At 40.7% G+C, this 16917-nt stretch overlaps 3 protein-coding genes and 1 long non-coding RNA gene across 7 annotated transcripts in view; 2 read left to right on the top strand and 2 right to left on the bottom strand.

Moving 5' to 3' along the window:
• The first annotated feature begins 708 nt into the window (after positions 1-708).
• Positions 709-5042, top strand: LOC110524277 (MICOS complex subunit MIC13). Its single transcript, XM_021603769.3, has 4 exons — positions 709-898; positions 3960-4116; positions 4235-4286; positions 4375-5042. The coding sequence occupies exons 1-4, from the start codon at positions 870-872 to the stop codon at positions 4470-4472; spliced, it is 336 nt and encodes a 111-aa protein (XP_021459444.3). The 5' UTR covers positions 709-869; the 3' UTR covers positions 4473-5042.
• A 1494-nt stretch (positions 5043-6536) lies between these two features.
• Positions 6537-11016, bottom strand: LOC110524275 (spindlin-Z). 3 transcript variants are annotated; one of them, XM_021603764.3, is made up of 5 exons: positions 10789-11016; positions 10045-10086; positions 9662-9915; positions 9241-9474; positions 6537-8911 (listed from the first exon to the last, which is right to left on the bottom strand). In XM_021603764.3, the coding sequence occupies exons 2-5, from the start codon at positions 10062-10064 to the stop codon at positions 8706-8708; spliced, it is 714 nt and encodes a 237-aa protein (XP_021459439.1). In that variant the 5' UTR covers positions 10065-10086; positions 10789-11016; the 3' UTR covers positions 6537-8705. The 3 variants fall into 3 exon arrangements, with proteins under 3 accessions (XP_021459439.1, XP_021459440.1, XP_090091608.1); XM_021603765.3 differs by having other exon boundaries at positions 10045-10083; positions 10789-10945; XM_090235482.1 differs by having other exon boundaries at positions 10045-10121; positions 10789-10867.
• The window catches only part of LOC118964634 (uncharacterized), a 13673-nt gene continuing 7675 nt past the window's right edge, over positions 10920-16917 (top strand). The window contains exons 1-4 of one of the 2 annotated variants that reach the window (XR_016496227.1): positions 10920-11051; positions 12186-12248; positions 12362-12464; positions 12580-12679. This is a non-coding gene — a long non-coding RNA (uncharacterized LOC118964634). Of the gene's footprint in view, positions 11052-12185; positions 12249-12361; positions 12465-12579; positions 16910-16917 lie in introns of those variants that run through there. The other variant, XR_016496226.1, reaches the window with a different exon arrangement.
• LOC110524274 (mast cell protease 1A) overlaps positions 12897-16917 on the bottom strand; it is a 4544-nt gene continuing 523 nt past the window's right edge. The window contains exons 3-5 of the mRNA XM_021603763.3: positions 14602-14734; positions 13398-13652; positions 12897-13226 (exon numbers count right to left, since the gene is read on the bottom strand). Of these exons, the coding sequence (XP_021459438.1) occupies positions 13071-13226; positions 13398-13652; positions 14602-14734 (544 nt within the window). The 3' untranslated portion in view covers positions 12897-13070. The remainder of the gene's footprint in view (positions 13227-13397; positions 13653-14601; positions 14735-16917) is intronic.

The raw sequence follows: 16917 nt of genomic DNA, 5'->3' as shown, positions 1-16917 counted from the left end.
AGCAGGCGGAGTCTTTTGTACTTGAGACAGCCTACCATTGTGCCCCAAATCCAAGTGTCATAAAACTGATCCCCATACTGTATCCTTTTTTTTAGGGCAAGGTATTATTATTGGATTTGGATTCATGCAGCCTGCGAAATGATAAGCGAAATCAAGTAGGTTTCACCAATGACACAATCTGTCATTTCCACCATAAAGTGCAATAAAATTATAACATTATGATGATTATTGTTTAATATCAATCAATAAAATGTATTTATAAAGCCCTTTTTACATCAGCAGATGTATACAGAAACCCAGCCTAAAAACCCAAACAGCAAGGTATGCAAATGCTCCTATTGTTATCACTTTCATTATCACTGTCATAAATATGTTTCTGATTTTTATTGTGCCTGGATTCTTTTTATTATTTTTATGCATGCACTATGCATTTGTTTTCTTGTGTTCTGAAATGGACAAAACAAAACAAACAAAAAATTCCTCATCCCCCATCCCTCCCCTCATGATCAGCAGCAGCCGGTCCGCAGCAGCATCAAATAGCATCAAACTTATTCAATCCATTATTCGTTTATTGTACCCAGTCAAAATCCAGAAGAAAAAAAATGTATTTGTAGGATAAATATAAATCGCTTTGGAAAATGACAGTCTCTAAATATATTTATTTGGATGTCTTTCATATCTTTGCGAATCAGCTACTCTCGCAATGTAAAAAAAAAAAAGAAAAAAAACTTTATTGACTCACAGCTATGTCACAGCGTTTGCCCTTCAATGTAGCCGGTTACTATTCGTGGTCGAGCTCATTTATTTCATGCTTGCTGTCTAAATAAACGTTCATTTAAAAAAAAATACATTGATTTACCCGTGACACTATGGCTGGCAAGATTTTACCTGTTCTAAAGTAAGTTTTCCATTTCATACTCACGATAAACATTAGTATAGCTAACGTTAGCTAGCAAGTAATATGGCAAGCTTGAAGCAGGTTGAAATTTAGCTAGCTACAGATTTGCCTTGAACTTGGCTAGCTAGTTGTTGGCTAGCTAGTTATAGTTACTCTGTTGTCGTGAACTAGCTAGCGAAACAACACACAACCTACTAACGGCGACTAACCCCATTCCGTACAAATTTGTCCAAACGAGCTGCAATGAAAAGTAATGGGACTGAGTTGACGTCAAAATCTAGGGTGTGAACCACGTTTCTTGTCAAGCGTTGATTGACATGGTAATGGATCAATAGTATTGGAGAATAGTTGAAAAACTGACCCCTACGGCGCTGCACGTTAAATTGTGACCTTCCATGACGTAACGTACAGCACGCGTAAAGCAACTAATTCTGTCTTACAGCCTCTCTCCACCAGGTGTAGCGCTTCTCTCACCGTTTAAAAATAAGAAAGGGACAGGGTAAGGGGGATAATTTACCTAGTCATTTTTTGCGTCATCACTGCAAGCCATTATGACTCTCAAAAGCTGCTGTTTACTTCTGAAGATAACTTTAGCGCTGCCCTAAAAACCAGATTCAAATTCGACACAAACCTTCAATAGGTATGGAATGACACATTATATGAACTCTTTACAGTGTTTTATTTACCTTTTAAGAGGTGATAAGTTGGACAGATCAGGTGAAAAAAGCTGTTTCCACACACAACATATCTCTCCCTTTCACTATCACGCAATAGGTTTTGCTTCCCCACCTGCCATTTAAAAAAAAGACCAAGCGCATTGCCTGCTTGAATCATGCAGAGATGGGCCTCATGAAGGTCTCGTCATTGATTTTTGTTGAAAAGGGGAGAAATTGTGCTTTACAATATAATTGATATTACAGTTGATCTGGAGGTATTACTTTTTTGGGGTGCTAAAATAAGGTCAATTGTACGGACCAGCACGATCTAGAAAAGTGAGTTAGTTACCGTTAGGTAGGGATAGGGGATCGATAATAAACAGTAACAGCAGCATATGTGATGAGTCAAAAGAGATTAGTACAAAAAGGGTCAATGCAGATATTCCGGGTAACTACTTGAAAATGTCAGTGAAGACACATGCCAACTGGTCAGCGCATGCGCTGAGTATCCGTCTTGGTAATCCGTCTGGCCATTAACCTGTTTAAAGGTCTTGCTCACACCTGCTATGGCTAGCGTGATCACACAGTCGTCTGGAACAGCTAGTGCTCTCATGCATAGTTCAGTGTTGCTAGCCTCGAAGTGTGCATATAATGTATTTAGCTGGACAGCTCGTGGCTGGGTTCCCCTTTGTAATCCGTGATAGTTTGCAAGACCTGTCACGTCTGACGAGCATCAGTCTAGTAGGATTCTATCTTGGTCCTGTACTGACACTTTGATGGTTTGATGGTTCGTCAGAGGGCGTAGCGGGATTTGAAAGCGGCAGTTCAAGCTTTTGGCTTAGTACGAATGTTGCCTGTAATCCATGGCTTCTGGTTGGGATATGTTCCAACAGTGACCGTACGTACAATGTTGTTGATGTACTTACTAATGAAGCCGGTTACTGATGTGGTAAACTCCTCAATGCCATCGGATAAATCCTGGAACATATTCCAGTCTGTGCTAGAGAAACAATCCTGTAGTTTAGCGTCCACTTCATTGGACCACTTCCGTATTGAGAGCGTCACCGGTACTTCCTTTTTGAGTATTTGCTTGTAAGCAGGAATAAAGAGGATAAAGTTATTGTCAGATTTGCCAAATGGAGGGGGAGGGGGAGCTTTGTATGCCTTCTCCCTACAATTCTCAGCCAATTCTCAGGGGGTGATGCGCATGCTTCAATGGGTCAGAAGTCAGTGTGTTGCGATACTGGATGGCCAGATAGCTAGCAACAATTACAAGAAACTGCCATGTGGGGAATCGTAAGTGGCTTGTTTCAGCTAGTTTCATCTTGTTCTTGATACCATGTCTTGTTTTGAGATGTTGACTGATTTCATGGCGATGCAAAAAATTTGCTAGCTAGCTAACCAACAACTGTAACAATGTATTTGAGACAACAAGTGCTCATTGTGCAAATGTATTTGTTTTCAATAAACATATAGTTTACATGTTGTCAACAATCTAAGCCGACCGCAGCTGTTTTGCCCCATAGTTGTGTACGCATCGCTTTTATTGCTAAACAACCAACCCCTCCATCTGACGAAACTACACTTCGAGAGTTATTCTTACATACAGATGTTCGGAGCATGCTAGACAGCTAATTAGCACAGGTGGTACCCTCTTGTCTTCGGTCTGTTTTCCATAAACAAGCCCTAACATGGAGATACAGTGCATTCGGAAAGTATTCAGACCCCTTTCCTTTTTCCATATTGTGTTACATTACAGCCTTATTCTAAAATTGATGAAATTATTTTTTCCCCAATCAATCTAGAAAAAATACCACAATGACAAAGTCAAAACAATAATTTTTTGACATTTTTGTACATTTATAAAAAATAAAAATGATCCCTATTCAGATCCTTTGCTATGCGACTCGAAATTGAGCTCCGGTGCATCCTGTCTCCATTGATCATCCTTGAGATGGTTCTACATCTTGATTGGGGTCCACCTGTGGTAAATTCAATTGATTGTACATGATTTGGAAGGGCACACACCTGTCTATATAAGGTCCCACAGTTGACAGTGCGTGTCAGGAACCACCAAGACTCTTCCTAGCGCTGGCTGCCCAGACAAACTAAACTGAGCAATGGGGGGAGAAGGGCCTTGGTCAGGGAGGTGACCAAGAACCCGATGGTCACTGACAACAACACTAACTGCAGCTTGTTTGCTAGCTAGCTCAATAAGCTACACCCGATTGACAGCCAGATAAACCTAACGTTAATGCATCATGATAACTTATTCTCCATGATGTTGCTATGAATTGACTATGTGCATATGGGTAGTCAGGTGTAGCTTAACACTGTATTTCTGTCATCTAAAACGAGGCACTTCTTACCATCCACAAAGTTGTCCCTATCTTTTTCTCTTACAGGTTGGCGACTAAGGTGACCATTGCAGGAGGTGCTTTGTATGCTGCCTATGATTCTGGACTATTAGGGGGAAGGGAGCAGGGCTCCGAGGTCCTAGGAAAAGCTAAAGCTGCCATTCCCCCTGCAGTGGATGAGTGGGTGAAGTACTTTGGCTTTGAGGTAAATATGCCATTATTGTACTGATTTAGCTGGTTCTGACCGACAGAACAATGCGCTATGGCGTATGAGGTAAGTGAGAATATGTGAGGGAGGTAAAATGTACACTTGTTTCTTTTAGCTTCCAGCTTTCCCTAAAATCGGATTTGCCCCTGTTGAAGCGTGGAACTCGGGTAAGAAATGGTTGACCGCTAATTCATAAAGGACTTCCAAGTCTAAAATTGAGCTATTTTAAAGAGCTTTTGTCTTATTGCGTTCCAGGGGTGCACTCTTCCATATCTGCTCTCTCATCGGGCCCTACAGCAGTGGGTGACTACACCAACCAAGGCTTGCAGTACCTGAAAGACCTCGCCAAATGAGTGACATCATGCAACTAGCAGACATTTAAGAACCAAATCCTCTGGAGTAACGCGACTGGTGCAAATACATACAGCCCTCCTGTAAAAGTCACTTGCTTGCTTTGAATGCAAAAAAATGCAGTGGTACAGTAACATTTGCAGAATTAGGTTTAGGACAATTATACTTTTTTTGTTTAGTTTAGTTGCTGATAATGCCAGGACTCAATATTTGCATTTTGTTGTGTTGACAGCAATTTGTCAACACAAGCAGATAACAATCTTCTTTTACCCTACTTTTTGAGTCAAATTATGACAGAACTTGGGTACCACAGAAAGACCTGCACCCAAGAGAGAAATCTAAGTATATCCTGATGGACATGTTTAGTGCTATCATGTCTTGTGTGTGTACACATTGTTAATTTTGCGATTTTTATTTAAGACCGATTATATATTGTTCTGGCTTTGACCCAATTCCCAACCTATCCCATCATGATCCAACATATTTTATACAGAAAGAATGTCTTGTGTGTGTATATAGATATTTAACCATTTTCTGAGTCTATAATAAACCTAAACATGTCAGTTGTGAGACATTTGGTGTGATGCGTTGTCTGTTGAACTGAATATGTTTAGGTTAGGGTTCTCCAACCCTGTTCCTGGATCCCTGTCCTGGAACGCTAACCCAGTTGTACCTAACCTGATGCAGCTGATCAACCAGATAATTATTAGAATCAGGTGCTCTATATTAGAGTTGGCGTTAAAACCTACAGGACAGTAGCTCTCCAAGAACAGGGTTTTAGGTTTTAGGTATACTGTAAGACAGAGTTTCCAAATTCCGGTCCTGGAGTACCCCCCAACATGCACACATTTTTGTTGTAACCCCGGATAAAAACACCTGATTCAAATTGTCAAGGGCTTGGTGATTAGTTGACAAGTAGAATCAGGTGTGCTTGTCTGGGGCCACAACTAAAATATGTATCCCTCGATCTGGGGCTGCACGCAAGATCTCACCACGTGGGGTGAAAATGATCACAAGAACGGTGAGCAAAAATCCCAGAACCACACGGGGGGACCTAGTGAATGACCTGCAGAGCTGGGACCAAAGTAACAAAGCCTACCATCAGTAACACACTACGCCGCCAGGGACTTAAATCCTGCAGTGCCAGACGTGTCCCCCTGCTTAAGCCAGTACATGACCAGGCCCGTCTGAGGTTTGCTAGAGAGCATTTGGATGATCCAGAAGAAGATTGGGAGAATGTCATATGGTCAGATGAAACCAAAATATAACTTTTTGGTAAAAACTCAACTCATCGTGTTTGGAGGACAAAAATGCTGAATTGCATCCAAAGAACACCATACCTACCGTGAAGCATGGGGTTGGAAACATCATGCTTTGGGGCTGTTTTTCTGCAAAGGGACCAGGACGACTGATTCGTGTAAAGGAAAGAATGAATGGGGCCATGTATCGTGAGATTTTGAGTGAAAACCTCCTTCCATCAGCAAGGGCATTGAAGATGAAACGTGGCTGGGTCTTTCAGCATGACAATGATCCCAAACACACCGCCCGGGCAACGAAGGAGTAGCTTCGTAAGAAGCATTTCAAGGTCCTGGAGTGGCCTAGCCAGTCTCCAGATCTCAAGCCCATAGAAAATCTTTGGAGGGAGTTGAAAGTCTGTGTTGCCCAGCAACAGCCCCAAAACATCACTGTTCTAGAGGAGATCTGCATGGAGGAATGGGCCAAAATACCAGCAACAGTGTGTGAAAACCTTGTGAAGACTTACAGAAAACATTTGACCTCTGTCATTGCCAACAAAGGGTATATAACAAAGTATTGAGACACTTTTGTTATTGACCAAATACTTATTTTCCACCATAATTTGCAAATAAATAAATAAAAAATCATACAATGTGATTTTTCTGGATTTGTTTTCTCATTTTGTCTGTCATAGTTGAAGTGTACCTATGATGAAAATTACAGGCCTCTCATCTTTTTAAGTGGGAGAACTTGCACAATTGGTGGCTGACTAAATACTTTTTTGCCGCACTGTATATTGAATAGGTGAAAAATGGCAGAGAAAAGGGATGTGCAAAAAAAACGAACTTTATTACTCATGATGAAAATAATTACACAAATGGGTTGGTAATTGCTACAATTCCAGACCTGGGAGGAATGAAAGATGGAGGATAACAGAAGAGTGCACAATCTTTTGGAGTTTCATTTTACTGTACATAGAAACACCACAGCACAACTGGTGGTGATACAAGTAGCAAAGAAGCACTGACAATGTTTTTTTTTTTACAGTCACATTTTCTACATAAACATTTTAGTAAAATCGGTCTGCAAAGACTCCCACAATATTTTTTTTTACCTCTGCAACTGTCAAAATAACCAATATGCTTGAATGCACTCAAGGCTGCATTCAAGTGATGCATGCAAATCTGACAATCGATAGAATGAACCTTATGTACACCATGGACCAATGCACTGTAAATGAATGCACTGTATGCCCTGGAGTGAGACTAAGGACAGAAGACTACATTTAAATACTTCTAGCCAAAACATTTGCGTTTTGGACTTCCTTGGATAACATTATGTACTGTAGCTCCCAAGTCTTTAAAATAAGTTTAAAAAGTGAAGCCAGCCAGGCTGCAGGCTTTTTGAATGCAGTCTTTGCAGCATTTCTCTAGGTGAGAATTCTAGATGGACTTTAAAGCTGGTATTTCAATGGGATATTTACAATATAACAGGAGTATTCACAACAGCATACATTTACAATACACTACACAAAAGTTAGATTAAATACTGTATGCGTGTTATAACTTTTCTTTTCTCCATGCGTTTTTACCATTATGATATACCGATGCTGCAATATGCCACTTGTTCTTGCACAAAAAAAGTATCTTGACAGAAAAAGACAATGTGCCAAATCTTTAGCATATTTATGTGAGTAATTTAAAGTGCACCCTACAATATCAACATTTGAATGAGACTAATCAACGGTCATGGATGTTCGATTGGAGGAAATAGTCTTATACTGCATTAACTGCCAAACATTGCACATATCCTCTTATACAAACAGACAATAGCAAAAACCTGGTACGCAGCATTTGACACTTTTTCATTAAAGCATTTTTTACTTTGACTAATACTGACCAAATAGTGGCCTTAACAGTAAATGGAATAAAATTGTGAGCGGTTAGCAAATATATACAGTATGGCGACATGATCAGCCTGAAGGCACTTTATGTTTGTTTTCTATTCAAGATCAGAATGTAGTGTAAAGCACTGCCTCTATTCCACTTGAGCTAATCATAGTCTGATGATGTTGGGATTCTGAACCTGGTCAGGTATTGTTAAGGCCTTTTCCCAATCTCTACAAATTAATCAGGTTTGTCTGGTCAGGAAAAACTTGCCCGAACTTTATGAAGACCTGTATTCCTTGTTTCTAACAAGTCTTGATTCAGCATTATGAATAATTGTTTTGATGTTCAAACTAGTAATTGAATCATCAGTACTCCTAGGCCAGTGCAACCCAGTACTATGAAGCCAATGATAGCACTGTGGGTTCATCAAGGAATGATTGTCTATGAACTGACTGACACATAAATCAAACATAGTTGCCTATTAATAAAGGCAGTATTTAAAAACAAAAAAATTATACGTTCAGGGGCATCACAGCTTATTGCATTTCTCCTTCAAAGGCTTCACTGAACACTACAGCTCAAACTAGTCTCTACAAATATTCACCTATACATCATGCTTGCTGTTTGGTCATTCAAGGACCACATATGAATGGCTATCGGGGCCAGATTTAACTATTAGTTTTATAATATATAATTCAGTTCAGCTTTGAATAAAGATAATTGAGCATCAGGATGTGGGAGACAATTCAAACGCGGTCGTTATTGCACTTTACAGTAAGTCTGTCATTGTAGGGCAAGGTGCACTCCTGGACTGTCCGAGATGTGAATCTACTGTGCAGCACAACAACCAAATGGGGTAACTGAAGAAGTGAGGAGGTTTAAATAGGTCCTTCCAAGTGTACATGTTCCCACTCTCCTCCTAGTGGCCTACAATAGCATTGCTACAGTTCTGCTGTGCATACCATAGAACTAGTTTTAAATGTGGAATAAAAGATTGCACTTCCTGAATAATAAAGCGTAACTGTTATACCGTCCAGGGCCTTAAGAGAGATGGAGAGAGAGTGAGGAGGATACGTGAAAAGTAAGCAATGGAGTGAACAATCAAGTGTCCTAGGTGGTCTTGACCAGGTCGTAGACATGGATGTGAAAGTCATCGTCGTATTTGATGTAGTATACAGAAGGCTTGGCAGGGACTTGGTAGATCACCAGGCCTGTTCGCTTCACACCTTTGTCAGTAACATACTCAACCTGCTTCCCCACTAAGCTCTCAGTCTCCTCGCCGGGCTTTCGGTCGGCCGGAAGCAAGTGCTTATTTTCTACAGAGAAAAACAATGAATAACATCAATGCTAGGGGTCTCTTCTTCAAATCTACTTTGGGGCATTATCAAAAGATGCTATCTTAACCAACATGATTATATGTATTCAAATCTAGAAATATTTGTCATTTCGACAAGTCACATAGGACGAGTAAGAACAAACACAAATATTGTCCGCAACACTCCTAAAGCCACCATCATCTTATAATTAGTGTGTAAAGACCGAACAATTTCTACTCTATAATCACCCTCCTGTTTTCTTTAGGGAGAAGTATCTGAACACCCTGCTGCAGGTGGAGATGATGCTGAAGCAGAGAAATGGTCGGTACCTGCTTCAGGTAAGATCCTGAGATCTCCATCTGCGTAGTCGTCCCACAACTGGTACATGTAGAGCACGGGGTCCTTCTCATAGGTGATGTAATACCAGTTAGTCATGATGGGAGCCCTGGAGAGGACCATGCCTCGCCACTCATTCTTCTCTCCATCCTCCTTCTCAAATAGGTGTTCCACCGCTTTGCCTACCAACTCCTCCGCCCCATGAGGAACCTTGATCTTGTTGTTGACTGTGGAAGCAGATAAATGTCATCAAGGCAGAGACCAACATCACATAGCCACTGTGTCCCTACTGTCTGATCATGCAGTATCAGATATACAATAAAAACATGTTATAACTTGTGCAAACCAAATCACGTTTTTACATTACTCTGAGAAGATGTGACACCTGAACTAAAAAAGGAACCCATCACTCACCAACTTTCTCTGTCAGGACCTGCAGATTAGAAACCCTTTCGTCCTTGAATAGCTCGATGCCGTAGACACAGTCAAACCCATCGTACTTGACCATAAATAGTGAGGGGTTGACACTGAGACGGTCCAAGACGGTGCCTTTCCATTTGCTCTGGTTGCCCTTCTCCCTCCAATTGTGCTGTATTCTTACTCCCAGGAGACTGTTGGGGTCAGGGGTCATCACTGTGGAATCACTCAGCTCCCCGCTACTCCGCTTTCTGGGGGATAGTTAAGCAAATCATATTTGTTTGTAAGTGTAGCCTACCTACGTGCAGCTTTCTCTGACCGTCTGGAAAGTGTTAATGTTATGATAACATAATTATAGAAAACTACATATTTACACATACCTGCCCCTTTTCTTGGACATCCCTCCAAAAATTCAAATACTGCTGAAGGAACAAACAGACAACGATGCTCAGAAATTATGTGAGAGAAACAGCCATTTTCTTTAAAATAATACTAGTCTGGAAAGAGACTGAGCAGTAAAGTAGTGGTTGAGACAGACAAAGAGAGCAGCCAATAGCTTAGCATGTCTGAATAACTTCCTGGTCATTTCCTTGTATGCATTGCATCGATGGAGGTCACTGCAATCAATGCAGAATGCACTTATTTTTTAAAGGAACAAAACTGCCGCAGTTATATATCTTTACTCAAAATGTCAATCGATAATAATTCATTATGTCACTATTTGAACTAACACAATCGTTATTCATGAACAACAAACTCATAGATTGCAAGTTGGCTATGAGAGATCAAGAGATGTGCTATTCAACTTCAAGAAAATACGTCAGCCACCACTGTATCAGACAAACATGCAGAAATGATTGCAGCCTATTTGAATTCGTCGCAACGATTGTATCAAAAATGAATCGTCAATGTTTTAAGATCTAACATATCGCATACACTGCTGATGAGACATGGATAATACGCGCCACAGGCACTGTTTGATCGTAATATGTTATCAAAAATCATTGTCTTTATGCCAACTCTACAATACTGTTGTTCGGCACAAATGTAAATTTGGGTCCATGTCCCCAATAAATAAGCTATACACCGATGGCCTATATTCTCTATCAAAAATATACAATTACCTGTACACGAATTTCATCCCAAAAATATTCAATTCTTCCTGCAGAGAAATGCAGACTGCCGCCCATGCAAACCTCGCGAAACCTATGGAAAATGGGAGGATACTTCCATGGGAGAAAAAACTACAGCCCCCATAGAACATTGAGGAGGGATGAAAGTAGAGAGGGAGGTGAACGTGAGAGCAATGAACAATGGGAATTGTTGTCATTGTGGTGGTGACCTCAGGTTTCGTTTTTGGTAAACTGTCGAACGATATTGATCAAAGGTAAGAAAGACCATGTTGGTTTAACAAAAAAGGTATGGTTTAACAAATGGTAGGCTACTTGGGTGAAACCTCTGGGTGAGACAGTTGCACATCAATTATTATGAGTGACAGATGACACCTGAAAGTTGTAGAGGTATGTTGCAGGTAGACCTATGCTGTAGGACGCTGTATAAATAAATCAAAAAAAGGTTCAGGTCCTTGAATGCTTATACTGTGGTGTGTAGGGTACTGATCTTTGTGGTGTGTAGGGTAGTGATCTCTGTGGTGTGGGGTAGTGATCTCTGTGGTGTGTAGGGTAGTGATTTCTGTGGTGTGTAGGGTAGTGATCTCTGTGGTGTGGGGTAGTGATCTCTGTGGTGTGTAGGGTAGTGATCTCTGTGGTGTGTAGGGTACGGATCTCTGTGATGTGTAGAGCACTGATCTCTGTGGTCTGTAGGGTACGGATCTCTGTGATGTGTAGAGCACTGATCTCTGTGGTGTGTAGGGTACGGATCTCTGTGGTGTGTAGGGCACTGATCTCTGTGGTGTGTAGGGTACGGATCTCTGTGGTGTGTAGGGTACTGATCTCTGTGTTGTGTAGGGTACGGATCTCTGTGGTGTGTAGGGCACTGATCTCTGTGGTGTGTAGGGTACGGATCTCTGTGGTTTGTAGGGTACTGATCTCTGTGTTGTGTAGGGTACTGATCTCTGTGATGTGTAGGGTACAGATCTCTGTGATGTGTAGGGTACAGATCTCTGGGGTGTGTAGGGTACTGATCTCTGTGGTGTGTAGGGTACAGATCTCTGTGATGTGTAGGGTACAGATCTCTGGGGTGTGTAGGGCACCGATCTCTGTGATGTGTAGGGTACAGATCTCTGGGGTGTGTAGGGTACAGATCTCTGGGGTGTGTAGGGTACTGATCTCTGTGTTGTGTAGGGTACTGATCTCTGTGATGTGTAGGGTACAGATCTCTGTGATGTGTAGGGTACAGATCTCTGGGGTGTGTAGGGTACTGATCTCTGTGGTGTGTAGGGTACAGATCTCTGTGATGTGTAGGGTACAGATCTCTGGGGTGTGTAGGGCACCGATCTCTGTGATGTGTAGGGTACAGATCTCTGGGGTGTGTAGGGTACTGATCTTTATTTTGTTCCCAGGCCCGTCTTCCACTGAAGTGAAGTCTGGTCCGATGACATACTGCTGTGGGGAAATCTCTCTGGGTGGGTTACACTATCAAAAGATGGAAAAATGCTGTCTTTTGTTGGATGAAGCAACATATGTGAGTGAGCAAAGAAACATTTTGAAATGCATGACTTGATGTTGTCTTTTGTAGGTAAGAGCCCATACCCTAATGTTGTGGTGGACACCTGATTCTACAAGATTATCAAAGATGGGATGCCACATGTCTCATGACCAGACTTTGCCCTTCCAGAGATGTAAGTACATTATGCTTTGAGACTGGAAATTAAGCAGGAATGATGAATTAGTCAATTACAGCAATCAATGACATAATCTGACAACCTGCAGTATCTGACACTGACTTCTCCTCAGGTACACTATAATGGAGATGTGCTAGAACCTGGAGCCAATAGTGTGTCCAAACTTCATTGGTCAGCTTATCCAGAGGCTACTGCTTGACCAGCCAGACCAGGTGAGTGACCAAGGACCTAAATTAAGTAGAGAGTCTGTGTATCCTATTGTCATATTGTGTTGTTTTTACCTTACATCAAAACTTACCAAATTAACAAAATCAGTGGAGGTTGTTTTTAGTCTTTGAACACCAAGGAAAGAAATGATAAGTATATGGACCAATGTTTTTTACTGAATTGTTTAGGGAACTCAAGTACTCCAAAGTGAGACACACAAGCTGAAATTAGTGCCGTTTAATAAGAATAGCAACAAGGGAACACGCAATCAGAGAAAAGTGTTATCTTTAGCACTTCAACAAAGACTTTGGGCAACCCTGCTCTAAATGAAATCCTAATAAGTCATATAGTGAGATTTTGTGTAAGCACACACTGGCGGCTTACGTGCCAAAAACCTTAAGGGTTTCTCGCTAACTCCCTCTGAATCCATCGGCAGTACGAAGTCACTCGTGTGTACACATCAGGGGTACTAGGGTTGGCACACATCTGCCCTGAGAAAGAGACGATGCCCGCTGACATCCCGTTACACACCAACGGACCTCCTGAATCCCCCTGCAGTAGCAAACAATGCATTTTAATTAATTCAGAAAAACGGAGGAGTCATGTATCATAGTTTGTGCCTTGACAAAGAGAAATTCTAATCCAGTTATAGCCAATAATAGCCTGTCCTGACCATGAAAAACTAATTGCAGAGAGTTATAGCCTGTAACAGTGCAGTCATACCGAGCAGAAGCCTTGGAAAGCTCTGGGGCCTGTTGCGCACACCGTGCGCCTGGAGATGTTGACACCACTCCACCGGCGGCCACACTCTCTGGGTGATATGATGGTGGCGTTGACCTCCTGCAGTTTGTCTGGTGGGGTGCTGTTATCATCTATGTCCCCCCAGCCAGCCGTGGTGCACAGGCTTCCCTCAGCCATCGAACCATTCATCAGCGGGATCAGCTGCACTGCTCTGTTCAGGGTGGCCCTCCCTCTCAACTAAGAAAGATCACAGAGATAGCACACTCTATACAAAATCTGTATGTATTCATCTATGTTGTAAATATTCACTCATAGGCCAGTTTATTAGGTACACCACACCATTCACGAAAAAGGATCGCTGCGACAGACAGTGAGTCACGTGGCCATGGCTTGCTATATAAAGCAGGCAGAAATGCATTGAGACATACAGTTACTGTTCGACTGAATGTTAGATTGGGCAAAACGAGTGACCTAAGTGACTGAGTGTGGTATGATCGTCGGTGCCAGGCACGCCGGATCCAGTATCTCAGAAATGTCTGGCCTCCTGGGCTTTTCACACACAACAGTGTCTAGGGTTTACAGAGAATGGTGTGACAAACAAAAAACATCCAGTCAGCGGCAGTCCTGTGGGCGAAAACAGCTCGTTGATGAGAGAGGTCGAAGGAGACAGGCAAGAATCCTGCAAGTCAACAGTGGTGTGCAGAACGGCATCTCAGAGTGCACAACTCGTAGATCCTTGTCACTGCTATTGCAGCAGACGACCACACCAGGTTTCACTCCTGTCAGATAAAAACAAGTGGGCATGCGATCACCAACACTTGACGATTGAGGAGTGGAAAAACATTGACTGGTCCGACGAGTCCTGGTTCCAGGTGCATCATGTTGATGGCAGAGTCAGGATTTGGCATAAGCACCATGAGTCCATGGACCCATCCTGCTTGGTGTCAATAGTACAGGCTGTGGTGTACTGGTATGGGAATGTTTTCCTGGTACACGTAGGTCTCTTGATACCAACTGAGCAACGATTGAACACATGCCCCGAATATTTCAGGCTGTTATACACTGAGTGTATATAGGCTATGATTATATACATTATTTTGTATGTATTTTTCATGAATTTTAAACCTACAATGAAGTTAGTATCACTATGGAGATTATTGTAGGCTATGTCCTGGTTATCACTCACCTTGAGAAGCATGATGTCATTCTCCAGGTTGTCCCCAAACCTGGGGTGTGGAATGTATTTAACTACTTTGAATTTTTGTTGTGTATTTTCATCCTCTGACAAGTCGTGAGCCCCAAGAACCACCCTGTAACGCCTGAAAATCAGTACATGAAAGAATTTACTTGTGTATTTACCTTGACAGACTGGTGTAATAACATTGAAATACATGTTGGATTGATCCTACAGCATTGTTAGACTCATCAACCCTGAAGCAACTATCAGCAGACAAAAATGAGAAATTGACACAAAATAAATATTAGACAATGTTAAAGCATTGGCTCAGAGAAAAGCACCAGGTATGGATGGCTTTCTATTAGAATTGTTCATAACACACTGAGACAATGTAGCGCCCCTATATAATCAAATTAAACACGTGTCACTCAATTCAGTACTTTCTAGTTCCATGTATCTAACAATTATCTCAGTTATATTAAAACCAGGAAAATCTGGAGTGTCCCTTGCATATTGATTACAGACCCATACATTTAATAAATTGTGACAATAATAACAAAAGTCATAAAAATGGCAAAAGTCTTACCAGACTTGATACATATTAATCAAACAAGGATTATTAAAAATAAACACAAACATGTTTCGGTATACAATACGCTAAAAAACAAGATATAGATTTATCAATAATGGCTGTTGATACCTGAAAAGGCTTTTGGCTGTCTTGAATGGCCATTTCTATGAAAAACTTTGGAAGCCTTTCAACTTTCCAGTTGAAATAATAAATGTCATAAATATATTATATAAATATCCTAAAGCTAAAATATACACAAATGATACATTATCTGATGATTTTGCTTTAGAAAGGGGCACAAGACAGGGATGGTTCCCAAAGTTGTAAGATGTAAGTAAGATTTATTTTCAGTAATACCAATTAAAAGACATATATTTAAAAAAAAAAGTGTACTCCATCATAATTCACTTCATGGGAAAATAAAACTCAAACTAAAAAGGAAAGTTTTACATCTTCCTAAGTCGGAGGGTGGTTTTAACCTTCCAGACTTGGAATTGTTTCAACTCTCTACCCAAGGCTTTTACTTGCGACATAATTAAATGCACTAAAGAGTAACAATGGGTACATATTGAAGATGTGCATGCTCATCCCCAGAATGTTTTCACGTGTCTATTTTCAAAGGAAAAGCAAAGAACATTAACAACTTCATAGTTAAGAACACTATAACAACATTGAAGAACATGAAACGGATTCTACAAGAACCAATATCACTCCCTAAAAACCATGGAGCAACCCTTGGATAGCTTTTCAGAATTCACCGATTAAATTGGCCCACGTGGAAAACTAAAGGTATAGAAACCGTAAATGATGTGGTAATAGGAAATACAATTATTTCCATGACAGAATTAAAAGCATTTTGGACTGACCAATGTAGACATTTTCAAATACATGCAGCTTAAAAGTTTTATATCACAAAATGTCCACCTGAAAGCATTTGGACATCAGAGCAATGTTGAGGGAATCCTATTTGAGTCAGAAAAAGATACTTGTATGATAGATAAGATGTACAAAACCTTGCAGAGAGCCTATTTAACTGGCAATCACTTAGAAAAAATATTAACTGTTGGAACCAAGACTTAAAAATAACTGATATTGGCACCAGATGGAGGGAGTGTTGGAACATAACGAACTAAAATTACAGTTAACAAAAATGTACTCTTAATCCAGTATAACCTAATGTAGAGAATGTATTATACAAGAGACAAAATTCACAAATTACAGCACAATGGCAGTCTTAACAATGACTCAATCATTATTGCCTTCTGGGAGTGCTATAAAGTCCAAAAGCTATGGGCGGAGTTAGAAAGCTGTCTGTCAGACGTTTTACAATGTAAATGTACTTTTAATCCGTCTATTGGCATATTTCAAGACATAGTATATCCTCGACGGTGCGATGAGATACCCAATGGTATCAGTATTATTTGTGTCACTTATTGAATAAGCTATTACTTAAATACTGGACGTCAAATGATACTCCAACGTCAAGAGAATGGAAGAATCACATGCTTTATTTAAATATGAATCAAATCTGGCTACAGACAGAAACAACATAACATAATCTGAAGTCATATGAGGCAGAGTCTTGCAAGCGTTGGAAACAACATTGGGTGTGGATACAGTGGGTCAATGTGGGTCTGAGCAAGTGTGGTGTAATTCACGTTTGTTGAAATGTATGTCATTGTTAAGTTGTCTATTGTTTTTGTCTATGTATGTAAAATATAAAAAATAAAAAACCATTTAAATAAATGAGTTTG

This window comes from Oncorhynchus mykiss, chromosome 5, assembly GCF_057628025.1.
Source record: "Oncorhynchus mykiss isolate SJ-2025 chromosome 5, ASM5762802v1, whole genome shotgun sequence".
NCBI classification, from domain to species: Eukaryota; Metazoa; Chordata; class Actinopteri; order Salmoniformes; family Salmonidae; genus Oncorhynchus; species Oncorhynchus mykiss.
The sequence above is the reverse complement of the archived record's forward strand: the minus strand, read 5'-3'. Positions and strand labels throughout refer to the sequence as shown.